This window comes from Chroicocephalus ridibundus, chromosome 4 (assembly GCF_963924245.1).
Source record: "Chroicocephalus ridibundus chromosome 4, bChrRid1.1, whole genome shotgun sequence".
Lineage (NCBI taxonomy): Eukaryota > Metazoa > Chordata > Aves > Charadriiformes > Laridae > Chroicocephalus > Chroicocephalus ridibundus.
This window is the reverse complement of record NC_086287.1, coordinates 55,016,652-55,044,079: the sequence shown is the minus strand read 5'-3', so window position 1 is coordinate 55,044,079 and position 27,428 is coordinate 55,016,652. Positions and strand designations below refer to the sequence as shown.

The following is a 27,428-nucleotide window of genomic DNA, read 5'->3' as shown; positions in this document are numbered from 1 at the left end:
CAGTTTCTTTCTTGGAGAAAACACAGTGGGGACTCCACGTCTTTTACTCCCTGTTCCAAACTTAGTGACTCCCAAGAGATTAAAGAGAGATGTTGTTTGTTTTAGCATCTTGTCTCTGCCCGGGAATGACAAAGAGGATTTGTGCTCCTTGCAGATTAAAATGAACAGAAATGCAACAAAACCAACCTCCTTTAAACCATTGCCCCTGTCATAAAAATCTCTGCCAGTGCTACCTCTGTGCTGTCCTGCTCAAGTATTCAGGGAGCTAAGCTTAAGTTAAAACTGTAACTGCATTTTTAAGGGAAGCACCATTGTGTAAAAAGAGATGCCTTCCGCAACTTCTCTCCTGTAATCAGTCAGTCAATCAAGCAGACACAAAAAAACTTGCATAAACATCTTTCTGGCAAACTACTTAGATGATTTAAGCTGATCTTTCAGAAATAATTACGTTTATAAGAACTGAAATAGGCTCTGAGAAATGCAAAAGCCAAGGGACCCAGCTTTTCCTTGCAATAATTCGGAAGTTTTTTTGTCCCATTCATCAACTGTACTTGTGCCTGCTGTTCTGTGGAAGGGCAGTCAACAAATCTGCTTATACTCAAGCTTTTTTCCAGCTCTCCCAAAACTGGGATGTATCTAAGGCTCCCATCAGCGGGTACCAATGGAAAGGGCAGGTGTGGAGCGCTTCCCGTCACACTGGCCTTCCTGTGATCAAAACTCATATTTGAATCCCTCCCATGACTCCCTTCCCCATGTTAAGCCATGATCCTTGCTCTTATCTTCAAAGTCTCACAAGCCATACTCTCCTCGACTAATTCAGTAATGTCCCATCATGTCGCTCCCCTGCCCCATCCATAGCAGCCATCGTGTTCTCTCACGTCTCTCCTCTCAGCCCCTCTCCACCCATTCGTCTGTGCCCTGACTTACGTGTGGCATGGCCTTCCCTCCCACATCTTTGCATTCCCTCCTCAGGCCCTGCCTTCAGGCACTTAAGAGAATCAGTCAGATGCTAATCAGAGGAGAAGCATGTATCTTATTAAAAAAAAAAAAAACAAAACCAAAACAAAACTCACAATCTTTTCTCATTAGCGTCATAGCCAGCACTGTGACAAGAAGGAAGGGATGATTCTGTCTGAGGCTTTTGACATAATTAAAAAAAAGAGCAGTAAGTATCATGATAAATAGCGGGGTCACGTTTTTTCTGGTTTCATAAACATGGATCTGGATTAACTCTGATGTGAATTATGCAGAGCCGTCCTGGGATTTACGCAGCGGTGTTGAGATCTCATCTCTGTAGACTGCTTCCAAGAGACAAAGCTCTTGCCACATCAGCAGGCTTTTAGAGGTCTCAGTGCCTTTTCAGTCAACTGCACTTTTCGAGCTTTCCTCCTTTTACCTGATTCAAAAAGTCACAAGAGGGCCACCCTCCGGGGACTGTATTAATCCTCTTTTCCCATCCCACTCTGTAGAAGCATGCTCGTGGACTGCTGCAACCCCATGGGACTCTACTGAAATACCAAACAGCCCTGACCACAGGCAGATTTATTCTTCCACTCTGTGCAAATCAGGACTAGGATCACTGTTTCTGAAGGAAATCTTGGATTAAAAAGAAATACATCACAGGCATGAACACCAACAGGGACTGCAAAAGGAAACTACGAGTTACCGCTTTCTGTTTGCTTTTCCCTGGACATTTGTGGATCAGATTTTCATTTCCATGAATATTTTAAAACATTTGCCCTTTTTGCAAAGCATGTTTGTGTCAAATACACAAATCCATAAAGTTAACTCTATGTCTTTTCAGAGCAGGGCAAAAAAATGCATCAAGCTTGAAGTCCAGGCAACGTGTATGTCCAAACTGGCCAGCTGCTGAGTGTGCTGAGAAAGCCTCATGCCAAACAAGCAACCAAGTTTCAGACAGGCCGAGGAGACACGTGTCCATGGCACCTCCAGCACCTGGAGGAATGGCTGGAAGGTACAGAAGTGGCAACTAAGGATCAAGCCCTGTGTGGTCCTTCTCTGGAGATGACCCCTTGCCAAGGCAACCTCCGTGCTACAAGCTGCCTGGCAGCCCGGCGAGGGTCTGGTTAGTTGTTATCTGCCAAGTGCTTCCCAAGCCACTCTGGGGCCATGGTAGTGTCCAGCAGAACAAAGAAGCAGTGAAGCTTGAGGCCAGGCTCTAATTAGCAGACCTGGCCAGAGAAAGATTAGGCTCTTTCAACATGCCTCTTATTTTCCTGACATCTCCTGTAAAGGCATCTTACCTTGAATTGCAGACAGTAAGAAAGAAACATGGAGTAATTTATTTCATCATCCTCTGCCAGAGCAAGATTGTTCCCTAAAGCATATTTTTTAGTGATTTGTTCTGCTTACCTTTAGAAGACACAAGTAATAGCCTTCATTCCTTTCATACGAAGACTAATAGACATCAACAGTGGGATTTTTTTTTTTCTTGAAAAGGAGCCAAATGTCTTTTCTTTTTTTGCTTAATTCTATCTTGCTACTGTTAGTTAATGTTCTTGCAGCAGTCCTTGACTCTTTCTCTCCTCCTCAAGGCCCTCAACCTCAATTCAGGTCTTTCCTTTTCCTGCCAGATTTCAGCCAGCTTACGATATCTTTATTATTTTAAACTCCCTGGCAAGGTAATATCTGTGTTCCTACAGGTATCTTCTAACAACCAGACATTTTACTGAGTGACAAGAGAAGGGAAACAAATAGCTGATAAAGCCCATGATTTTAACTACCAGTTCCTTCCCAACCATTTAAAAATGATTGTGGTAAATTTTGGTAAAGGTTCAGACTAAGTATTGAGAGACAAAGCAACATCGTTTTTATTTTTTTTTTATTTTTTTTTTCAGAAAGAATATTTTAAAAGTGTACCGGAGCAGGGAGTGGATGGGCATGTATAGGGTTAATCTTGTCTGCAAAGTAATTGAGAAAAATATCTACTGGTTTCTGAGGACACTCTATTACCAGCCTAAGGTAGGAGAGCCTCCAGGGATTTAAAAGCAGTCAATAGTTCTAAAAAAAGACAGAGCAAGCCTTTGGATCTGGTTGATATTAAGTTAGAGCAATAAGTCAACGTAGCTTTTCCATACCAGCACCATCTTCAGACTTATATACACAAAGCTGCCTCTGGGCTGCAAATGAAGCTGGCTCCAAGTCTGCTCAATGTTGTTCTTCCCTGTCTCTATTCTCTCCCATTGCTCTGGCTCCTCCGAGACTGTAGCGAGCTGTGGGATTCAGCAGCTGCGGAACGAGGTAGGGGACGGTAATTGTAGATAGGAGTTAGTGGTTGCTTCCTAATCAGCTGCCAGGGCCAGTGGAGAGGTGTTACCCTATTCCCTCTGTCAGCACAGTAGGTGTTGTCACACCAGTACAACTAGGAGGTACCCCAGGTGTGCCACTGCTCTTCCCACGGGGCTTTTCTGGTGACAGTCCCTAATGCCCCGACCCGGCGCTTGGGCAGCGGTGGAAGAGCTGGAGCTGTACGGAAGATATTCTGCTGCCTGTGATCACTTGCTTTAAAAATAAATAAGCCTGCTTCGTAGACAGATTTACTACCAGACATGAGGGATTATGAAGCCGAGTCACTTTGATTCATTAGTGCGTTCAGGGAGTTTGTGTAAGTTCCTGGAAGCTGTCTGGGATGGTCTTTAACCATCCTCTTGCTGTTACCTGATGGTGAAGGGGAAAGTTGGAAAGCGCTTGTGCTGAATTTGCTTTTCCCTATGTTTGGTAATAGAATTTGACAAGCTGTTTAAAGAACTGAGCCTTCTGAGTTGTGCGGTGCCAAGCCGTCCTTCCAACTCAGCTACGCGTAGCCTCTTCTATTCTTTCCTCCCTCTCTATGATATTTAATCAACAAAGCCCTACCTCCAATTCCCTGAGGCCACGGTAATGCATCTTTCTGCATTTAGAAACCTTCCACGCATGTGAACATGTCCTTTGTGCAGTGATATTGTTTTAATTAGCCACGTCTCTCTTTTTGGCCAGAAATACATGAAAGCACAGCCTTCCTGTAGCCAAGAGGTGGCACAGCACCCTTGCTGCCCAGCTGTGGGTGGTGGGAGAGGCTCATTGGCTGTGCTGGGGGCTGGGGGCGAGGGATGAAAGGGGAGAGGAGACAGACTGTGTGCCTGGAGGGGGGGCAAAGCTTGGGCAGGAGAGAGGAGGGGGGAGAAGACAACCCTGGGTTGGGAACAGTCTGGGGAGGCAGAAGAGGCTTGCCTAAAACAGGTCAGAAAGCATGACATGGGACATCTGCTTTGTAATGACCAACATGTTGTGGAAAAGAGCTAATTCAAGAAGATGATGTTAGGCCAAAACTATTAGGAAAATAACCCGCGCAAGACCAAACTGTACAAGGCAACAGCTGAATGCTAGCATAATTGTCCTTAGCTTCAGCAAGACACAAGTCTGTCCCAGGTGGTCTCCTAATCCTGCATTCAAACTGCTTGTTAGATAACATGCTTAGTTGTCTTTTAGGCTTTGTCTCCTTAAAATTGTATCCAGTATTTTCCATCTAAGTCTCAGTCCGTTCAAAAAGAGCTGCCTTAGAGACCTCTGAAGTTAACATCTCTCAGAAGCTCCTGTGATGTTCAGCCAATTTCCTTTTCATCAGGGACTCACTCCTCTTCATTTCTTAGCATTAGATTAGGAATTTTACTGAATATTCCTTAAATCCCCAGCCATGTAAATATTACCAATGGTAAGAAAAATATGCTGTTGATAAATGGTCCTTGTCCTGACCCGATCATGCAATTGAATATATTATACACCAATACTGGCTAAATCATTGTCCATGGCCAAGCAATGCCTACACTTGGGTTCTGCAATGCCTCAGCTTTGTTACTACCCGACACTGCATGTTACGGAGGCTACAAGTCACAGTTTGTGGCATTTCCATTTTGACCATGTCATTGCTGTGGTCCGCAGATGAGTAAAATGTGGGCTCCCTCTCCCCTTGGTGGGAAGCGAAACACTCCATGAAATGCTATCTGAACATCAAAGCAAGGCTGGCAAAGCAGAGGAGAGATCTCCTCTGGCTTTCAGTTCTGCCATAAGGAAAAATGAACATAATCCTGACCCTAACTGTCTTGTAATTTTTATTAGCTCTCTTTGGCTTGCAGCAATGACCCTGTGAATAATGCATGCTGCTAGATGGCTTTCCTAAGGAAAGAAGGCTTACGCAATCACACTGTCTGCCGGTACCCAACTTCCCATCGCCCCACAATAACTCAGAAACCAGATGGACGATTTCCACCAAATTTGGCAGAGGGAAAGAGGACATGAAGATATTTTGTTAAGTTAAAAAATAAAAAATGGAGACCATGTAGGGAAGAGACCCCCTTGTAGTGGCTTTAGTGAGGAACATAAGCTCAGTTCTTACTACAGGTCCAAGGTGCTGCTCAAATACTCAAGTCCAAGAAACACATTCATGGAAAATCAGTTTTCACTGTTTCTGCTGCTCATGCAATGACTTGTTTCTTCACAGATCACTCGGGGTGAGCCCCAGAAGTCATGCTCCAAGCCTGTAGCGGAGAAAGTCACAGAGAGCTGCCAGGAAATCTGCCAGTGCAGGCCACCTCCACTGTTACCACCACCTCCTCCACCTCCACCGCCCCCGAGGTTGCTAGTGGTGCCAAGTAAGTAGCCGCTGGTACGGTTGTGGTAGTACGCTGAGGGAGGGCGAAGCGATGGGGATGCCTGGACAGACGGAAGGAGAAAGGATGTGAGAGAGGGCACCGCTAGCTCATTTGTCATTTTCCACTTAGCAAATGGAGGAAAAAATGTTTTCAGTAGAGATGGAGATCTGTTTTCTGATCAATGAATAATGCTTGGCTTTTGGAGGAAAGCCAGAGAAATTCCCTCCTTTCATTGCATTATGTATGATTCCTTAGCTTTAAATGGTTCCCTAATGCCCCGGCCCTGGGAAATGCTTCCCTACACAGACATAGTGCTGTGCTTCCCCTGGAATTATGCGACTTGTTTCAGCAGGTATGCAGCCTGGGCACTCCAAGACAAATTAACTTATGAGCAGGCAAAAACTAAAACACTTTGCCTAGACTGTCCTGCAGGTTTGGCTGTCTTCAAGACAGCTCTACTGGTTGACGAAAGCATTGAGTCAAGTTCGCTGGTTTTAAATTGCTTACGACTGTAACAAAAGTCAGAGGCATGTCAGGAGTCAATGGCAAGCAAGCAGTTTTCCCGCTAATGCACATACAGGCTAAGGCTCCTCTATTTCTCTTCATGCAAATCAGTGCTCCTAAGTCTTACCCAGCCCATCCGAGCTCCTCTTAATTTCCAGCCGTGCATCCCCATGTCCGGCACACTTTGTGCCTGTGGTTCCTGCTGGCTGGCTCTGCCAGCTTCCCTCCCCAGCAGTATTCCTCTCATCCCCGACGCATGGATCCTTTCCGGAGAGCGATACCTGTGCTGGTGGTCCCTGGAGAGACAGTCCCCCCACTGCAGTGGGATGGACCTCACCGGCGCTACCTGTGCTGGCCGGGTGCGGGGATGTGGGCTGGACACTTTTAGGTCCCAGGGATTTGATATCCCAGCAAATCTCCTTAATGCTTCTATATGTTCGCAAATTTTTCTCTCCCTAAAAAGCTGCCTATTAATTCTTCTCCCTGCTTAGACAAACCCCCCTGGGAACAGTGTTGCAAAGTATATCTATTATCCTTCTCAGCGCTTCCCCCGAGGGAAAAGAAATCATTAGGTAGCATCATTTGCCTGTTTGTCTTTATCAGCGCTGTCCCCAGATGTGCAGAAGACATGAAGAAGGCTTCTGCACAGCTTTTAGCCAGGCAGACGACAGGCAGAATTTTGCAGTGTGTTTTCTGCTGGGAGCGCACTTTGTATTTGGGCCACGCTGCAGAAATTTAAGGCAAAGGCAGAGAAAAACCAGAGTGGAACACTTGGGAAAGGAAGTACAAAGACAGCTTGGAAAGCAGAGATGAAGCTTTTTAATAGCAGGAAAAATCTCTTTCGATGTTCAGGAAAACATCATGGACAGTGATATTGAAAATTCCCTCGATGTTTGTCTCACACTCGGAAAATAAAGTGCTTTGCCTCTCTGTTTTCCTGTACCCGGGGTCCCGCGTTGCCCACGGGAGACGTGGCAGAGCGGTGTGGGCAGAGGGACCAGCCCTGCGGCTCAGCCGCCAGGAGGAGGGCACCGTTGCCGGGCTGCTTCCCGACAGGCAGCTGGTCTGAGTGCCTGGATTTGTCTCCTGTGAAGTGGGAAGGAAATCAGATCAGAAAAAAAAAAGTCAGTCAGTCAGTCACGCGTTCCAGAAAGAGGAAAGGGAAATCAAATGGGCCAGCGACTGGGATAGCCTGATGCTTGCTCAGGCTGGATTGCCAGGTGCTAACCCAGTTCTAAAAATGAGCTATATAAATCCAGATGACTAACATTTAAACAAGTTATTTCATTGCAAACACAATGAAAAAAATAGATTACACATTCCTTTCACCAGTAAGCTTTAGAGTAGCAATCAAGTACCTCATCTTGAAAGATGCTCTCATTATTATCAGCTGTCTAGGCACTGTGATTTAGCCCACGCGTACAGCAATCCCCATCCTGGTGAGAATGAGCAAGCCTCGTGGTTAAATATTGATGTTACAGACACCGCTTTTAAACAGCGTTCAGAGGAGAGGGCAGTAAAGGGACAAGACCAGCTATTATTAAGTGGTTGATGCTAGACTTGCACTTTGCACTTTTTAAGTGATTAAAGTTAAGTACTGGAGAGACCTCTGCAAAAAAAACAGTAGCCCAGGAGCTGCAAGTTTTTTACCTTTATAAGGTACAGCGTCTGTGCCATGAGGCACTTCATAAAGGTGCTGGCATTGCTCTCGGAGCTTTGTGAGCCACAAAAGGCTGCAGCCTGCTAGGCACTTGTCCTTAAAAGCTCTTTTTGCGATCAAACTGAATGTTGTTGGACGTTTAGATCGTTTCCACGTCCTTCTGAAACAGCTACTGTGGCTTGCACCTGATGATTAAAGCCAAAGACACAAAATTCCTGTCCATCCAGTTGCTACGGACACTGACAGCTCAGTTATCTGCTAAAAGAAGCCATCTAGTGCTCTTTGACTTGTTCTGTCTGGTCTCCAGCTGCTGCCATGGAAAAGCAGGGGACCCTCTTTGTGTCCTCTCTATCAGTCCCACCTGAATATTTTGCAGACCCTGCTTGGATGTAGGGCTGGATGGGGCTCTGAGCAACCTGATCTAGTGGGAGATGTCCCTGCACATGGCAGGGGGGTTGGAACTAGATGATCTTTAAGGTCCCTTCCAACCCTGACAATTCTATGAATTCTCTGATTCTATGTATGGGATGGCACCGAGTAACTGTTTGTGAGCAACTGAATCACTCCCTGAAAGGCTTTTATTGTGTTTGAGGACAACTGAGGACTTTCAGGAACAATTACAGTGCATTTAGTGTCTCTTTAGACATTTCGATATTGACAGGTTGATCGAGCAACAAATCTTTAGCTCTGCTTCCTGCAGATAGGTTTATACAAAATCTGTTAAATGTTGTGAGTTCCAGAATCTGTGCATAATAACTGGTAAATGTTGTGTTTACTCTGAGGGACAATAAGCTAATTCCCTCCACAGACAATGAGTAGAACCACACACAAATTAGCAGTCAGTCTAAATACATGAGCAGTGGTAGAAACACCAACTTTCCAGGTTCTTTAGGAGACACCTCACTAGGACAGTTGTGTATGTACGACAGGAATGTGTGGGGCATGTTTCAGTGCAGCCTGAGGAGGCATATCATTTGTTCAACAATATGAATATGGGAAATTAAATTGGATCATGTGGCCTATATATTTCCAAATATGGACCACAAAATTATGGACTGGTGAATTCAGAGGACGGCTCTGCCACCAGAACTCCAAGCCCCAGGGAAGAAAACACAGACTGCTTCTGTCTTCCTTCAGCCATTACTCTGGGCCTCCTTTTCCCACATTTCTAGCTCCTTCACACAGACCACTGGCATTTCTGATGTCCTTTCCAACCCCTGTTCTTGCCTCCATTGCATCCGCTCTCATGGGACATTCCCTCCTGGCAGCATATCCATGTGCTGCCTCCTCACTAAGCGGAGGACTCGTGGTCTGCCCCAGTGAATCCGTCTACTTTACGGTATCTAAATGAAGGCTAGGATCAGCCACGCTAGTCCCTGTGGATGCTGGTTCTTTCAATATTGCTAGTTCAGCCTCGTCTCTTTCTATAAAGTGGGACACATGGAGCATTTCAGTTTCGAGTTTCCTGGGCTTCATTCCAGATGCAGTTTGTTGGCGTCCCACTGAGATACTGCTGTCTTGTTCGGTATAGATGTATACCTTATGGAGTGACGGCCTTCAAGGAGAGGGGCTCCAACCCGGGTTAGAAATAACTAGGATGGTGGTGACCGTGTGGAAAAAGTGGTGGGGACTGTCAGGAGACGTGGTCGCTGAGCCAGTTGGGGTTCCTCCAGACAGTCTGGCATATTGATGTTTCCGCAGTAACTCTCCTTATGCAAGCAGCAGCCTGCTCTTTAACCCGTGCCTAGAAAACTGCTCACTGATGAAGTGAAGGGAAAGCTCATGAGGCTCTGCGGGGCCTAAGGCCAACAAAGTTTAGATGCTGACAGCAAAGAAAAGAGGAACTTTCAATGAAATTGAGTGTGTTCCCTAGATGTGGCCGTAATGACCTGAAGGAGATACAGATGCTCAGAACCTGGCCTTTAATTAACCGTTTCTTTTTTTCCCCCCATCTGCTTTCCTCCTTGTCTCTGGATTTCAGCCAGGACTAAGGCAAGGTGGATGGGGTTCTTGTTTAGGCAGCATTTCTAACCCAGCTTCACAGACCCGTGAGATTAAGCTAGTTCAAATGATGTTGACCCTTCAAAACCTAAAATACTGCTGTTGTCAACCCTTAAATACTTTGTGAGCAGGCAGGTTTCTCCAGGGGCATTGCAAAGAAGAAAGGACTTTGTTTGGAAATAGAAGCTAGGCTTTCCAAAGGGGAAAGGGTTAAAGCTAGGCATACACTGCAGTCAGCATCAGTTTTAACCTGTGTAAGGTTTGAGGGGAAAAACACTTCAGAAGTGACTTCTTCAAAGTGGTACAAGGAAGAGAAAGGTTGTTCAGCATGAGCTCCTTACTTGCTGGTTTGCAACATTTGCTGTCTCTGCTCTACCCATCTCTCACTTCGGGTGAGGAGTCCATGGTTCCCTCTCTGGATGATGGAAGTGTCCAGTCAAACATCGCATCAGTCAAAATTTAGAGGAGGAAACTTAAATAAAAGTTTTTACCTGAGATCACTGTAAGCTGTACTAATACAGCTGAGTTTGGATATGTGAACCAGCCTCAGACTCATCGGACGCTTGCACATAGGTACACGGTGAGGTCTTCACAGCTCCTGACCTCAGCGAAAGTTTGCCCTGAGCTATCAGTTGAGATAAAGCACAATCAAGTCAGTGCAAAGCCAAAGTGAATGACATCACTGCAGAGGACTCTAATCTCCAGGCTGTAATTGTACGATTTTTGTTTTTCAAGGTGAAATCTTTTCCTTTATCTTTGGAGGTAGTGCATCTAATTAAGTAATTATTTGGGCTGATGAAAATGCCAAAATAAAAATGACCAGCTGCAGAAAGGGTGCAACTTTTTGGCAACTATGTGAGCACAAATGTATAGTTTAATTTCAGAAAGTGTCCAGGGTCCCTTCAGTGCAAGTAGGAAAGCTAAGGACATTTGGATCTTTTAGGACAGATGGTCACCATATGTGTATATAGGCAGGAATCTGACGTACAGGAACAGTCTGGAACTTCTTAAACTTTGAGTAGGTTTCAAAGCAACTACAATTTGCAGATTTGGCTTGCTGACTGCTAACAACATATCCCTTCACAGCAGGAACTTGTTATAGAAATAAAAAACTTATGTCTCTGGGGGATAAGAGAATAAGAAATGGTTCTTCCCTAGGCCTTTCTATGACGTAAATCCTGGTGGTAGAATGGACGAGGTGACCCAGAGTAGATCCAGAGAATGAGTTTGAGCCTCATGCTGAGCACTGTCTCCGCATGGCCATTCAAGCAGGAGAGCTGATCCTGATGCTCACCGCATCGCTCCTTGTACTATGTGGGTACAGATGTTGGTGTGCTTGCCTACACAATGCCAAAAAGACTTTTGGCCTTGGCAGAGGTCTGTGATTGGCCCCCAGGAGTTGAGGGGAGGTTGTGATTGCAAACTGAATTGAAGTCCTCCTGGAGGCCACCACATGTCAGCCTGCAGGCAGTCGTGTTGGGTTAGACTGCCTAGGGAAGTGGTGGAATCATCATCATTGGAGGTATTTAAAAGACAGCTAGATGTGGTGCTTAGGGACATGGTTCAGTGATGGTTTTGGTCAGTGTTAGGTTAATGGTTGTACTTGATGATCTGAAATGTCCCTTCCAACTTAGGCAATTCTATGATTCTGTGTTTTAAAACATGATGTGCCAAAGAATTTGCTGTGGGCAATCTGGTGTAGCTGCAGCAGTTGAGCATCTCAGAGAGCTGTGACTTTAAGTTTTCCTTTGGGTAGGCCTTTTGTCTTGTGAGTGCTTTGTGCCTTTCCAAACATCTGTGCAAATACAGTTCTGACCCTCAGGACTCAGCTGGCAGGACCAGCCTTTACCAGAAGGACCAGTTCTGAGTAGTTTTGAGATATTTGGGCACACGTGAGGAGTCTTGGATTAACTTCTCCGAAGTGCTGATGCCCAAAGGAAGATGTTTTCCTCCATACTTCATACAACATAGCGACTACCGAAACTGAGCAGTAATGGAAGAGAACTACAGTAGCACCAAAATGGCAAGGGGCACATCATCTCCTACACCAAGACATTTATGGTAATGACAGCTACTGTGAGAGAACATTGTTTTACCACAAGTCTGGTCTAGACAGTGATTTTTTTTTAAATGTAAGCAGAATGCTGAAACAGGGAAGCCCTTTCAGTTTTGGTAACACAGCTGTCATACTGTGAATTACAGTCTTCTGTGAGAGCATTGTTTATAATTTACAAAGCAAAACCAAAATTCAGTTCTTGTCTTCTCCCACGTACACTTCCATTTTTCTGGAGGATTGTGACTCTAAGAACTGGCAGTAGGATTTTGAGGCTTTGAAATCTAAATTGAAATCCAGCCCCGCAGCTGGGAGTCATGAATGATGGCACATGCAGAGTCTAGTGCAGTCCCCATCGTGTTGTTTTCACATCACAGATGCTACCTTCTGTGTTAGCACAGTGAACCAAAGCATTAAGCATCCAGAATGGGATTTAGGCAGAATTCACCCACCTAAATCAGAAAAACAATGATGAGATTTCTTGCCTCAAACTGCAGGCCCCTCTGATTTTATCACTAACGACATGAAGACTTCAAAATCCTGATTTTTTTTGCATTTAGCACAGTTATTTCTGGCGTAGGAATAAAAGTTACAACTCCTCGCCTCCCAGTCAAAATGAGAAAATTATTTAGGGTGAGGAGATTTCTTAAGCAGCAATCAAATATGAAGTTTGAAATAGCTTGGACATCTGGGATGTTATATTAAGTCTGAAGAGCTGGATTAGTGACTGGAAAGCAGGTAAAGACAGGAAAGGTTCATGCTAATACTTTCATCATGGGATTCGGCTGTCACTCGTGCACCCAACATCTCCTCACACCGGGCTGTTGTAAATTCCCTGTCTATCTTTGTAAAACACTGGTTCCATCAGACTGTCAGTCACAGCTTCCATTGCTTTCCCAGTTCAGAGTTTTTCACTACAATAAATTCTGAAACGTTTTGTCAAGTCTAATTTTTATTTAGGCAAGTGATGAATCTTCCCCCTGCTCTGGGACCTTGCAGATTTGTTTTGAATTTTTCATGCAGTAATAAATCCATATTATGGAAAAATCCACTCTCTTGAAAATGCACTCGTTCATACATTTTGAAGTATTTAAAAGTAAGAGCCTCAGGCCAGATTTTGCAGTGCAGGAATCAGTGGGAGTTCTGTTATCTATAGATTAAAAGCATTGTCTAATTTTGAAAAAAAGAAGCATCCAATATTAAACTGATTCTGCAGTAGAACAGTCCTTTCTACTCTGAGATGCGCACTCCCAACAGCTTGATTATTTATTTATTTTTAAGCAAAAGGAGTTGGCTAAGCCGGAGACATTAATTCCCCGTGTGGCTGGCAATCCATTTGTACATGCCTACTGTTTCACTGATTAAGAAGATAACAAATCTTCAGCGAAGTTACTGATGAGTCAGAGGCTGCCGATTTACAAGTAATTGTAGGTTCCCCTGCCGGTGGCAGAAGGAGTTGTGCCTCATCTCCACAAGTCGAATAGAATCATAGAATGTGTTGGGTTGGAGGGGACCTTTAAAGGCCATCTAGTCCAGCCCCCCTGCAGTAAGCAGGGACATCTTCAACTAGATCAGGTTGCTCAGAGCCTCATCAAGCCTGGCCTTGAATGTCTCCAGGGATGGGGCCTCCACCACCTCTCTGGGTAACCTGGGCCAGTGTTTCACCACCCTCATTGCAAAGAACTTCCTAATGTCTAATCTAAACCTGCCCTGCTCTACTTTAAAGCCATTGCCCCTCATTCTATTGCTACATGCCCTTGCAAACAGCCCCTCCCCAGCTTTCTTGCAGCCCCCCTTCAGGTACTGGAAGGCCACTATAAGGTCTCCCAGGAGCCTTCTCTTCTCCAGGCTGAACAATCCCAACTCTCTCAGCCTGTCTTCATAGGAGAGGTGTTCCAGCCCTCGGATCATCTTTGGGGCCCTCCGCTGGACCCGCTCCAACAGGTCCGTGTCCTTCTTGTGCTGAGGGTTCCAGAGCTGGACACAGTACTCCAGGTGGGGTGTCATGAGAGCAGAGTAGAGGGGGAGAATCACCTCTCTTGATCTGCTGGCCATGGTTTGTTTGATGCAGCCCAGGATGCGATTGGCCTTCTGGTCAGAAGTAAACTCTTAATTGGCACAAGCTGTTGTAGCAGGGAGGGCTAAGCAGCTGACCTGGGGAAAGCAGACCCATATTACAGGAAATGTATGTTCTTGTAATGGTTTTGGGCATTGTTTTTGTTGTAAACATGATATGAAGGTGTTGCACTGCCTGTGTAATTGCAACTTACGGGTAATTTTTAAGTCGATGTAGCAGATCAAGGAAGCAGCAGTGAGGACATTTGGGATGTTATCCCAATGTGAGTACGTAGTGTACATTAATATAGTACAAGCATAGGTTAACAACTGATGCCACTGTCAAAAACTGTCATTTATAATTATGCAAGTTAATTTAATGCTTCCACTAGTAAATCATGTCACAGTGTAACCACATATATATAGTAGCAAATTGTGAATTCCGAATTGTTATTAGAATGAATCGTTTTATAGTTTTGAAGTGCCTTTTAAATGGAGCTGATATTTCATCAGTTCTTGGTTAGAAATATTTTACACAAAAAATCTGTTCCTTGACAAATGCTGCTATTAAACTGGACTTTTACCAATGGAGCAGATTCTATTGAATCATCCCTAGACATTTTCCTTTCCTTTTGGAAGTGCATAATCTTATTTCATAGCTGCTATCAAAGGAAGGTTTTTTTGAGCAGCCTGGTCTAGTGGGAGGTGTCCCTGCCCGTGGCAGGGGGGTTGGAACTGGGTGATCTTTAAGGTCCCCTCCAACTCTAACCATTCTATGATTCTATGAAAGGACTATCAGTGGAGCAAAGGGAGGGTTTGGGTTAACCCTCAGTGTGATTTGGCAAGCTGAGATGCCCTTCAGCTTTGCAGGGCATCATTCTGCAGCGCTGGCTGCCTACTGCAGGGAGTGATGGTGAGCAGCATCTCTGCAAAAGCTCATCTACCTGTACAGGTCCTGTGTAAAGCCTCGGGAAAGTGCAGATAGCAACCAGTAACCAATTTGCTTGCTTTTGTGCCTGTAAGGTAGCCTGTGCCTTGTCTTTTAGCTTTCCAAGAGTTACAAATGTACTCGTGAGTGGTGATTGAGGACTTCGTGTTGGGCATTTGGCATGGTGAAATGACTTGATCTGTTAATGTGATGTAATTCCCATTTTAAGTATTCCATATTTTATGGACACTGCCTGAAAACTTATCAGTTGATAAATGTCATTTTATTTTTATTAGAATTAAATTTACCCCTGGTTTGGAAGGCATTTCACACTTCGGTTCCATTTTACTCTGGGTGGGTCATCAATTTTATTTCCCTTGAGTGGAACCTGACTACAATTTGGAAAAGCAAGTTGAGTGCACTAGGTATGGGCATTATTAATTGGTCTACTCAGGGACATTTTTAAGTGATAGCTGTAGTCCTTACTTCCAGCAATAACTGAGCTATACAAGGAGTAAACGGTGTACTATCAAACAGGAGGATTATGTTTATATAGATGCTGTACGCTAATAGAAGTATCTGCTACATAATCAGCCGTCTGTTCCCTAAAACTCAGACACATGACTTGCAATATGGCTTTCTTTGTAAAGTGAACTCTTTAAAGCCATCTGTACTTACCAATCTAAAGTATGTGCCTATTATAGTCACTCTCTCCTTATAGTGTCTGAATGCCCAACAGGCAAGCCATTAATTTTTCAGAGATGGACACAAACCAGTGCCTTAGAAACTGCTGCTACTAACACATTAGGAAAATATTCCAAGTATTTCCAAGTCTTCCACAATCTGTGTCAAGAAATTCAGTCTGCAGTCGTCTGAAGCTGGTTTTGTATCTGCCTTCCCTGAAGGCACTAATTTTGACAAAGTTTCAGCTCCAAGCTGTGAGGTTTGTCCAATCTTTGCTATTATCTGGAGGTTCCCGAGCTCTTTAAAAAGCTGCTAAGGATCTGAGATAATATCTTAAACATTTACCAGTACCGCTGAATTTTACTCACGTTTCATAGCCTGTGACTTTGATGGCACCACTCATGTGAATAGCATTCAGCCTGAAGTTTAGCAGATCTGGACCTTAATTCTATACCTATATATAGAACATTATACCAAGAAAATCTGTCGTCTTTCTGTGGGATTGAATCTGCCAGCACCGAGGTATCTTATTAATCATTTGCTGGTGAAAGACTGGTCATCAATGTAGGAACTTAGACTTCCGAAATCACATTTCAGCTGTTTGAATTTCAGCCTCCTTTGAAGGCCCGTTGCCTGTGAGAGGCGGAAGATGGATAAGCTTTCAGAAGGCTTGGTGGTGACGTACTGTGACTCCTGCAGAGGAGGCATCTTGCCCACCCTGCAGGGTGCAGCGAAAAGAGAGTTCAGGGTGCTGCTTCTCCCTCTTCTGGGAGTTCCCAAGACAGTCAGCTACCCTATCAGCCACTCAGAGTTATCACATCTGAAACAGAGATTTTTTTTTTCTCCTCTGTAAACTGGATTTGAGACCAGTGGATGTCAAGTGCTGAAGATCATTACTATTTTTAGGCTCAAAAGTGAACGGTAATTGCTGTAGAATTGAGCAGCTGTGTCCTGTCCTACCACTCATGGGAGAGGAGGCTGCAGCACCCACCACACAGCAAGGAGAATAAGGTGTTCACCGTGCTGGCAGCAAGCGGCAGAGCCTGTGGCCACGCCGTCACCGCACAGTAATGCGCCATCACCGCAACGCACTTCAACGCTGCCCGTGTTGAAGTTGCTCACACCTGTAATGAGCTTTGTGGTTCTCAGCAGGCAGGGGGGCCGCCACAGCAAACACCCAAACAGAAGCTTCTGATTTTTTTTCAACCTTGTTATGAGACGCAGGGGGGAAATCAGAGCCTCGCACAGCGGGGTGGCCAACTGGCTCCTTGCAGAAGCGGCCACAGGACAGGCACACCTGGGGCACACTGGCAGGGGATGGGCTGCAGTACTCGCTTGGTCTGCAGGGCTGATTACAGCCTACTACAGGTGTTAAATTCATCCTTAAAACATGGTGGGATTTCACTCAACTCTGTGTCTCATAGTCATTTTTAGATCCTCTCTAGGAAATCTGTGCTGGCCAATGCAGAATGGAGGAGGGACATATATAGATATCTGTATGTATGTGTCTGTGTGCTTGTAGAATACTGATGGAAATATGCTTTCAGGTATTAGACCGCCAAAATGGCAAAGGCAGACTTAGCATGAAGGTTCAGTGTTTTCGGGCCTCTTTTCTCCAGGATGCTCTTTTCACTGCTGTAACATGATGAGGTCCCACAGTTTGCTGGGGCAAGCAGCTGATCCCCAGCACTGATTTTTTTTTCCTCCACTGAAAGATAGCCATTCTGAAAAATAGCCGGTGCTTTCTGCCCATGTTGCTCGCTGCCAGAGAGCCAGACTGTGTGTTTGTGCAATGAAGTGGATGGTACTGTGCTGGCGCATCTCTGTGCCTCTCGGTGCTGCCTCTGTTCAAAAGAACTGAGAATTACTGTCCCCAGGTCAGTGCCCTCGTTGCCATTCTGCTGTTGTTCTGCCATAGACTGAGGCCTCGCTGCTGTGTTTGCTTGAATAGGTAGTTGATGGGAAGGTCAGGGAAATACAGCTAGTTCTTGTGGAAATCTAGATGAAGTGCTTATAAATTTACCTATTTGCCCTATTAGAGAATTGGGAAAGGAATAACAACAGCGCTGACATGCAGCCTTGTGTTGCACTTTTTATCCCAACATCTTGCAACAGTTTGGAAAGCTGGGGCTTTCCATAAAAAAAGTAGAAGGAGAAAGAGAGGCTGGGGGGATGAAGATCTTTCCAAAATCACCCAACAAGCAAAGGGGAGAGCTGAGGCTGGAACCCATGTCCTAAGAGGAATTTCTGCCTTCTACTCACGGTGACACTCTGCCTAAGTAAAGAGAGCTTAAAGCCTGTGTCATAAAACTCAGAAGATTAAACTTAAGGTTGTATATATCTACGTACCCAAGCTAAAGCATCCTGGCTTTCTGAGTGCTCCGAACCTCTGGAAATCAGGTCACCTTCTAAAATAAATTCCAGGGTACTAATTTAACAGCAAATTTGCAGGCACTTGTGACCTGTTTCTTGGAGGCACCAGATACCCCCCTAATCTGACGGACAACTCCGGCGTTTCAGAAGGCAGGCCACCAAGGACGGCGGGGTTCACCTGGGCGATGGGCTCTCACAGGGAGGCAGCGCTTGGGACTGTCTGGGGGTGTCACTAGGACTATCTCGGTGCTGCCCAGCCTTGCGGAGAGCGGGGGAACGCAAGGGTGCCCACCAGGCTCTCCAGAACGACTGCCTTGCTGTGAGGAGGCGGCTGCCTTGCCAGGCGCAGGCTTCAGTTCTCATTTGCCGGGGACACAGAAACCCATAGGGTGTGATTTAATCAGGGGAAAGACAATTCGGTCCTTTTTGCTGGGGGAGAATCAGATGGCGAGGGAGGAATGGGGTCTCATCGGGAGGCGGCTGGTTAGAAAAACATGTGACAAAGTCGGATCAGAGGGCAGCGGCTGACGTGAGCGTCCATTGTAAAGATAAATGCCAGAGCCGAGTGTTAACACAGAAACTGGCTATGATGTAATCTCCTTAAAAGCCTTTTTTCCACAAGGCCTTTAAATGCTACCGCTTCTCCAGATCCTGCCTTAGAGAACAGACTCTCCCTCTGTGCTCGCTAACCCCCTTCTCCTCCAAAAGACCTTGGCAGCTGGAACCATGTTTTGCTCCCAGTTGCGGGGTCGTACCTCAGTTCTGGCAGGTCCCATCAGCTTCACCAACAACCTAATAGGATTAAGGCTGGCAGATCTGGCCGGTCGACTGTTTGGAGCGCAGACTTTCCCTCCCTACTTTTTTTGATAGTCCTTTGACTGCCCTGCTGTAGGCACCATCGTCATCCTTCTGTAAGCATGCAGGACACTGAACTGAAATACTGGTTTTCCTCTGCAGCCGTGCAAAACCATTACAAGTTATCACACCAGCTTGGCATCAGCCCTTCCTGGGCACCTTGTGGGATCCCTCCTGCTTTCTGTCCATCGATCTCGGCCACACAGAGCTCCCGGGCGCGGTGTCAGCATGCCGGCCTGGGGCAGAGGTCTGGCGCCTGCCCAGGAAGTCAACAAGGGATTTTGCTGCTTCTACCCCTGTAATGCAGTTATGGCCAAATCCAGTGTTTGCATCTACTCCCAACGAGGAGGCAACACGATCCAGAGGGTAGAACTGGCTGGGAGTCAAAAGACATTTTGTTTCCTGGCTTTTTCACTGAGCTGCAGTGACTTTGTGCAAGCCGCTTCCTCACAACGTGCTTCGCTTGTGCCTGGGCGACGCGACCGATTTTTACTTGGGTCCTAATGATATGTTCATTTTCTAAAGGACTCTCAAATCTGCCAGGGAAACACAATTGCGCGGGACCTACCAAGACAGCGCAGCAACATGGGGCTTTGGTGAAATCCACTGCAAAACCCAAACCTAAATGTGTGCGGGTTCAATAACCTCTAAAGCTTAGATCTTAACACTTCAAACTCCCCCTCCCAGCTCCTCTCTCTTTCACTGGCTGTATCCAGGCTCAGGTTTTTTCACTGGCGGTTCCAGTCCTGTTTCTTGCAATGAGCTGTGGGCTCCTCTATTGCCCGTGACCTTCAGAAAGCTCCCGCAGAGCTGCCCCTTTCCTCCACCTCCTCAAACTCCAGTCTCCAAAACCAAGCACAAAACTGAGCATGTTTCTCATTTCAGAAGGGAAGTATTTTTAGAAAGGGGGAGAAAACTAAGGAGATGAGGGAACCGAGAGTGTAGAATAACAGCGTCTACAGTGTAAAAGCTGCGGGGGAGGGAATTTCTCCAGCATCATCCCACACATGTTTTTATTATAGCAGAAGTTCCTGCTGCGTAGTGATTGCAGTACCCCCCTTAAAAGTGTAGTAGGAACATATGCACAGAGCAGCTGCATGATATAAACTTGTCTGCAACACAATGTGATAAACAGAAGTATCATCTGCTACAGGAATAGCTGATTTCTACCAGTATTATTTAACCTAGCTACTCCAGGGAGGCCGTAAATCAGGACAGGCTTTCTGCTGAGCACACCACTGTTGCCTGGTAGTAGTTGTTTACCCGACCAGCTCGTGGCGCTCTGGAAATAGCCCTAAGTTTTTACAAGTTTACAAGCGACGGGCTTGGCACAGATCTATAAGGAAGTAAAAAAACGAAAGAACACCAACATAGATTTTTTTTTTTCCTGGACCAAAATTTGCTCTAAAATCATGTGATTCTATTTTCTTTAAGCCAGTCTATTGCACATCATGTACAGTTACAGTCACGCGCCAGAGGTGAGGGTGGTGGGACAGGATATAGCTGGTTTAAAGCAGTTCTTTGGTCTTTCCTCGCTGGGTAGCATCTTCCTCCTGTGCCTGTTCTGTGTGGCAGAATCTCAGGGAACAGATCCAGCAGAGCAGCTTTCTGGGTCATTGCTCTTTGGGGACTGTGATAATCCAAATACGTTCCATCGTGTTTGGATTTACTGGAAATGAACTTGCCCCAAGTGGACTTCATCTGTTATTGAGGCTGTCATCCATTCCTGCTTTACATTCTTGCTGTGTTGGCCCGATCCCTTGAGTTAATGATGTCTTTTAATAGATCTGACTTCCTATGCTGCCCATCCCGTGCCCTATTTTACCCTCAACTTTCCAAACAGGCAGCAGTGTGCCCATCACTTTGAGCAGAACAGCCATGGGAAGCCACAGTGGTGGGGGAATCTCGTATTATATTGTATTTGTTTGATTTAATCCTCTCGACACTGCTGTAGTGTTTGGAGCTCTCCTTTGGAGCTTGCTTTGTTTCCGCGTCTCAGGGAGAAGCAAGGGGGAAGCAGCAGCAGGGCTGAGGCCACTTCCCAACCGTTGTGCCCAGAAGCTGCAATGCCAAAGCACCTCCATGCCAGACATTTAAACGTCATAGAATCATAGAATAGTTTGGGTTGGAAGGGACATTTAAAGCTCATATAGTCCAACCCCCCTGCCCTGGGCAGGGACATCTCCCCAGATCAGGTTGCTCAAAGCCCCATCCAGCCTGGCCTCGAACACTTCCAAGGATGGGGCATCCACAGCTTCTCTGGGCAAATCTGTGCAAGCATACGGCAGTGCATGTGACACCATATTGCTCCTCTAAGGTGGTCTGCTCCCAGTATGTCCTCTATGTCATTTCATATCTTCCAGGGAGACAAGACTGTAGCTGCCATTGGGGTGCCAGGAGAGGGGCAGTCTGTGCCCAAAGCCCTCCGGCCAGCAGCTAGATGGGTTTGCTTATGGCCGTGGCTTTCCATGGGGCAAAGAAGTTGCCCCATTGCAGTTGTGGCCAAACCAGTTTATCTTTCTTCAAGGTTTAATGGTGCATACATGCTGCTGGCAACAGCGCCTGGTGCCGTCACCAGCTCACGTGGTTGAGGCTGGATCTGCTGGGACTCCTCCTGTCTTGGATCCACCACAGCTGAAATCTGGGAATGCCTCTACCTCCCCCTCCCAGAGTCTGCTCATGGAGCAGAGGAGGATTATGGCCTTTTGCAGGCTGTCTCCGAGGCCATGGTGGGCCAGTCAGGGATGGGGACTGACCCAGCCCCTGAGCCTCTGTAGATACCAGCACTGCTTTTGGCATTTGATGTGATGTGCTCCCGCATCTCCACTTCAGCAGGTCAAGCGTGGCCGGGTATGTTGTCTGCAGGCAACAACTGTGAAGGGAGGTTGATGAGGTGATTTTTGGACCTGCCAGGGAGACAGCGAAGTGCATCCATTCGTATCTTATAGCTCCTGTATCTTCAAAATGAATCATTTCAGACACATACAGAGGTGCCCCAAATGTGAATGTTTGCCTGTACGTGTTCAGCTGATGTAAGGAATCTCAAGCGCAGGGAGGAGCAAGAAGAAAAAAAGGAGTTGGCAGAGTTTCTCACACATTCTGTCACCAACTCTTACTAACTAATCCTGAGGCGCCACTCAGAATGCAAACACAGTGAACAAAACGATTGGCAGCCGTTTCATTTGTATGGATGCATAGGTATACCCCTTTATACATATATACAGACACACACACACACTATATTAAATAGATATATCCTTTCTATGTATATATGTGTGTTTATACACATACATATACACGTGTGATGCATATATGTATATACATATAAGTATGCACATAGAGTGTGTGTGTGTTTGTGTGTATATATATATACATATATGTGTATGTTTATACAAACACCAAGGCATTCCTCTCACAGCACGAAGAAACCAGACATGGTTTGACAAGCCTCTTCTTCATCTGTGAGTGGAAAACGGCAATCCTTCCGTCTGTGTGCCTGTCTTCCCGCCTGTTCACCAGCCCGAGCGCTGCCTTCTGCAGGCAGCTGTGGTTGCAAAGTGAACGTGAGCTCAGGTTCCCCTCTGGCCATGGGCAAGCTTCGGGGTGTGGGGACAGGACAGGACAGGCGTGAGGCTGGGGTGAGCGGAGGAGCTGCTGCATGGCACATATGCATGGCTTTCTGCCCCAGGAGGAGGCACCAAGACACTCCCGCCCATCTCCTGGTCAGCCTCCTCTCCCCCATCCTGCCCGAAAATTTTACCCTCGAATCCAAGAGTGGCGATGGATACGGTTGGAAGGGAGCACATACTTTGCCTATTCCTGAAATGCCTTTTGGAATGACAGCTGAAGATCTATATTTGTATCAAAGTCTGGCAGTACCGCAAACTTCGTTAGAAGGCTCTTTTGAAGGATTTGTTTTTCCCATGCTGGCTGCCTCTTGCTGTTAGCAGCCCTGGGTAGACACAGCATGTTCCCACCACGTGGATTATCCAGACACATCTGTAGTGGTTCCTACGTGACAAAGTACAGCAAACAAAGAGGGGATGCTGGAGCTGCCACTGGCTCACAGATCTCTCCACACCCTCCATGGGTTAAGTAACAAAACCGTCACCCGGAGAGCCCACAGCCTCCGGGGCTCTAGGGACGGAGCTCCTGACCTTAAGCAAAATTCAGAGCAGCACTTTTGAATATCATCGTGCAGATGCTGGGACAAGGTCCTCAGCTGGCACAGGTCTCACAGATGGGTGGACTTCTACTAGTTTCATAGAATTATAGAATAGTTGGGGTTGGAAGACACCTTTAAAAGCTATTTAGTCCAACTCCCCCTGCAAAGAGCAGGGACAGCTTCTACTTTACATCACTTGAGCTCTTGGCCCCTTTTATTAGCTGCCCAAGGCTTCATTCTGATGAACAATTAAGTTAATCAGCATTAAGTTAATCAGCACTCACTTTGGGGTGAATTTACACTGCTGGGAGGGGTGAAGGGCCTTATGTAAAAGTAGACAAGAGACCTCAGGCTCAGCACTGAAATTGGCTTTATCAAAAAAGATGTGGGCATGGGGATGGAGGCTCTCCTTGTTCCTCATCTTTTACACAACACAATACTTATACAGTGTCCGAGCCTTGGTGTCTGTGCCTGTGTAACTCTTCCTCTGTAGTTTTTCTTCTCCCAGAACCCGAGTTATTTCACATTAATCAGGGCATTCATTGAACTCCTCTGTTCCACAGATGAGACACCTTGATTTGAAGAGGCCCAAGCTGCAACAGATTCAAAATCCCTCTCCATATTTCACTGCATATGGAGTGTCCTGGGAGTCTTTTCATATACCTTGACATCTGAAATCACATCTAAACCTCTCGATGTTTTGTGGGCTTCTTCCTACATCCCACTGTGATAATGGCTGTAGGAACTAGTGGCTTCTCTGTGTCTTGCAAATGGAGATGCCAACATGCAAATTATGTGAATATATCAAAATAATAAGGCAAATAAGAGTGAAGATGAGACTAGAACCCCAAACCCTGCCTTAGCTAGCAGATCAACAGGTCTCTAAAATATGTGACATACATAGAGGTTGCTAGAAACACATTGCCCGCGTCTCCAATTCCTTTTAAGTTCCAACCAAGGCTGATAAAACACTTGAGGCCCTTGGAATAGAAGCCTGCCTTCAAAATAAAATCCAGTCTCGCTTCCTTGCATGCTAATTAAAAGTGCATGGCTGATTCAGGCAGCCCTACAATAGCAAGAGGAGTGCTGCAGGCACAGAGATGGCAGGGTTTAGCCTGTTGTGAGTATACAATATTAAAAACGGGCAGATGTCTCATAAAGATGATTACGCCAGCACTCTTGACCTTTCTGCGAGCACAGGAATAAAAGCGGGAGGAAAAACAATAATCAGTTTTGATTTATCTGGAAAGCGCTCTTCCTTTTTTAGGCATGAAGTTACTGTTCTTGTACAGAGGTGAGGGGGGGTCACTGTCACCCTTCCACGTCACATCGGCGCGCACACACGGGCTGCTTGGGACCGAGCCTGTGAGCAGGTTGTCACACTCAGGCCTTGGCCAGAGACACCTCCCCTGGGATTGCCCATGGGAGCATGGGTCACTGCCTCCCTGAGCTATTTTCCAGCTCAGCCCTGTGTTTGGTTTGGTTCGGTTTCTGCTGTTTTGGTTCGTTCTGTTTTGGTTCGCTTTGCTTTGTCAGGCTGGCTGGTGGGTGAGAGCCGGTGGAAAGGGATGCCCTGATGCGGGCTCCCTGCCTCAGCATCACTCCTGAGGGCTGAGCAGAGGCGCCAGCTCAGCCCCGCTGAACCCCCGGGATGGAGCGCTGGCATCAAGCAGGTGGAGGGAGGTCATCCTCCCCCTCTACTCTGCCCTGGTGAGGCCACACCCGGAGTACTGTGTCCAGTTCTGGGCTCCCCGGCTCAAGAGGGACAGGGAACTGCTGGAGAGGGTGCAGCACAGGGCTACACAGATGATGAGGGGACTGGAACATCTCTCTTCTGAAGAAAGGCTGAGGGAATGGGGTCTTTTAGCCTGGAAAAAGATGACTGAGGGGGGACCTTATCAACACTTACAAATACTTAAAGGGTGGGTGTCAGGAGGATGGGGCCAGGCTCTTTTCAGTGGTGCCCAGCGACAGGACAAGAGGTAATGGGCACAAACTTGAGCATCGGAAGTTCCACCTAAACATGAGGAGGAACTTGTTTACTTTGAGGGTGGCAGAGCCCTGGCACAGGCTGCCCAGAGAGGTGGTGGAGTCTCCATCTCTGGAGACATTCAAAACCCGCCTGGACGCGTTCCTGTGCAACCTGCTCTGGGTGACCCTGCTCTGGCAGGGGGCTTGGACTGGATGATCTCCAGAGGTCCCTTCCAACCCCTACCATTCTGTAATTCTGTGGCTGTCTCCTGGCAGGCTGGGTGGTGGTCTTTTCTAACGTTCCGGCATTCCCATGTGAAAAGCAATTAGCCTACAACCCATATTGTGACGGAAAATAATAAAAAATAAAATCATCAAAATAAACAATGGGAGTACTAGATTCCCAAAATCTGAGCTTTATAAAGTACAGCCATGACCACTAAAGATAACCTGCAGGTGTATCCAAGGATTCCGAGTCCTGTTTCCGTATTCACAGGCAGTACGTGTCGCTTTTACAACATACACAAAACCATTTAATGCTTAATCCAAAAGATTAAAGCAGCTTCATCGCTGTTTTTTGGGTTTGGTAGCTCAGGGCAATTTTGAGAATGACCTACTCTGAGGTTTGCTAAAAAGAAATCAGAAACTTCTTTGTGATTTTATGGAAACTTCCTTTCCAGTGACACAACCTCTATTTTTGTGCTTGGGCATTGAGGGAAACCCTCTGTAGCTGAGCTAATCTTTCCTGGTATGCACTTTTCTGGCTAGAGCCATGTGTGTACAGATACCTGCTAACATTAGAACGGGAGCTGTGTCTTTATGCTGAGCCTTCAAAACAAATTTAGTCAAAGAAAGCAAGTGTGTGAGATTTTTGTGGTGCCGAAATAGCTTGCGGGATGCCTTTGCTCTAAAAGTACTTTATCATGAATTTGTTTTCCGTAAGTTGGATCCAGTCACCCACTGTAGGTTTGAAATGAGTCTGTTTATTCGTTGTATTTATTTAGCTGATGCTGTTGGGACTGGGAGAAGGTGTTGGCCCTCTAAGAGTAAACCTGACCAACATTTGTACTTCATACATTTTGAAGCCAAGAGAAAGAAAGGCATCGTGCTCTTGTGGACTTCTCAGAGACAGAGCATTTTCTTTACTTACTTAATTCTTGTTCTGAGTCCAGTCTCTTTAGCTGAATTTAGACTTCTTTTAGGAAAAATGAAAAGTCTACCTTAAACTAAATTTTTCAGTTAAATACTCTACCAGAGCTGATAGACTATTGTAATGGATAATTACCCTTAATCATAGTAATTACCCTATTTCTAATGTAAATATGCTTAGTATCCACTTGTAGTGGAGTACATTCCTGAGTCATTTACAAACTCTACAAGCATCCATCACTCTATTTTAGGGGCGGGGGGGGAAGTCCCTGCTAAAAAACACATTCTCTCAGTAGTAACTTTCCATTTATAGTTAGATTTTGAGACATACCAGTTCTCTGGCTTCTAGCTCAATTCATGCATGTCACACTTTCTGTAGCTTTATAGTTTCATAACCCCAATATCATGTGGAATTAAGTCGAATGTCATACCAAAGTCTAAAGTTATCACCCCAGCACTAATACATCTATTTACCAAACCAGCAATCTCCTCAGAAAATATCTAGTTAGTCTGACAAGATGTGTTTTCCTAAACCTGTGCTGTTTAGCATCAATTATTTATTTTCATACTTTATTAATTGAACGAGCTTTTCAGTATTTTGGCAGGATTTCTGTCAGGATGACAGGCTGTGATTGCTTAGCTCACCCTGCGTATTTTCTTTAAAATGTCATCACTTTCCTACCACTTTCCACCCAGTGTGCAGAATGACACTTCAGGGCTTAAGAGAAAAAAGCACACTGTGAAAATCACTTTCTCTGTTCAGCTGATTTTGAGACTGGTGAAGAGCAGCCGGGAATGAGCCAAACCAGGAGACAATCATGCTCTGAGCAGCTGAAGCTGCTCACGTGAGACCGGTGATGGGTGCGGAGGGAGCAAACACCATGGCCGGGCTGGCCAGCCCTCAGCTCTCGGTAGCCCTGGGATGTCCTCCATTCCCCAGATACATCGCTGTGAATGACAGCAGTACATGGCTGGTTGTTTCTTTACATGACAAGGGAAAGGGCACCATTTGGTTCCGAAACTATACGTCTTCTGGGGGTTTGTAATGGATTTGAGAGAGATGGCACAAAGAAAGGGGCGACCGTGAGAATTGAAGTGTGTTCCTGCATTTTGTCAAAGGTTTTGTAAGACAATGGAACCACTGGACATTGTCATTGTTATAGGTAGTGTGGGACATCATCTGCTCACTGTTTTTAATAATAATTTCAGTATCTTCTTAGAGGAGGCTTTGGGATCCGTGTCTTTGCTCCTCCAGAGAGTGCCCAAGAAATGCATCACAAAGTGGCACAGCTGGAAGAGGGCGCTGCAGGTGTCCTCACCCCAGGATAATTTCTGATCATTGAGGGCACAACACATGTGGGCTCAGCCCCTCCCAGGTGCAA

The 27,428-nt window shown here is 46.0% G+C and overlaps 1 protein-coding gene across 2 annotated transcripts in view; it reads left to right on the top strand.

Moving 5' to 3' along the window:
* PRIMA1 (proline rich membrane anchor 1) overlaps positions 1–27,428 on the top strand; it is a 54,833-nt gene that overhangs the window by 1,014 nt on the left and 26,391 nt on the right. For both annotated transcript variants that reach the window (XR_010070817.1, XM_063333083.1), the window contains exon 2: positions 5,498–5,648. Coding sequence is in view for 1 of the 2 variants with exons in the window: in XM_063333083.1 (XP_063189153.1) it covers positions 5,498–5,648 (151 nt within the window). In the remaining variant the exon portion in view is untranslated. The remainder of the gene's footprint in view (positions 1–5,497; positions 5,649–27,428) is intronic.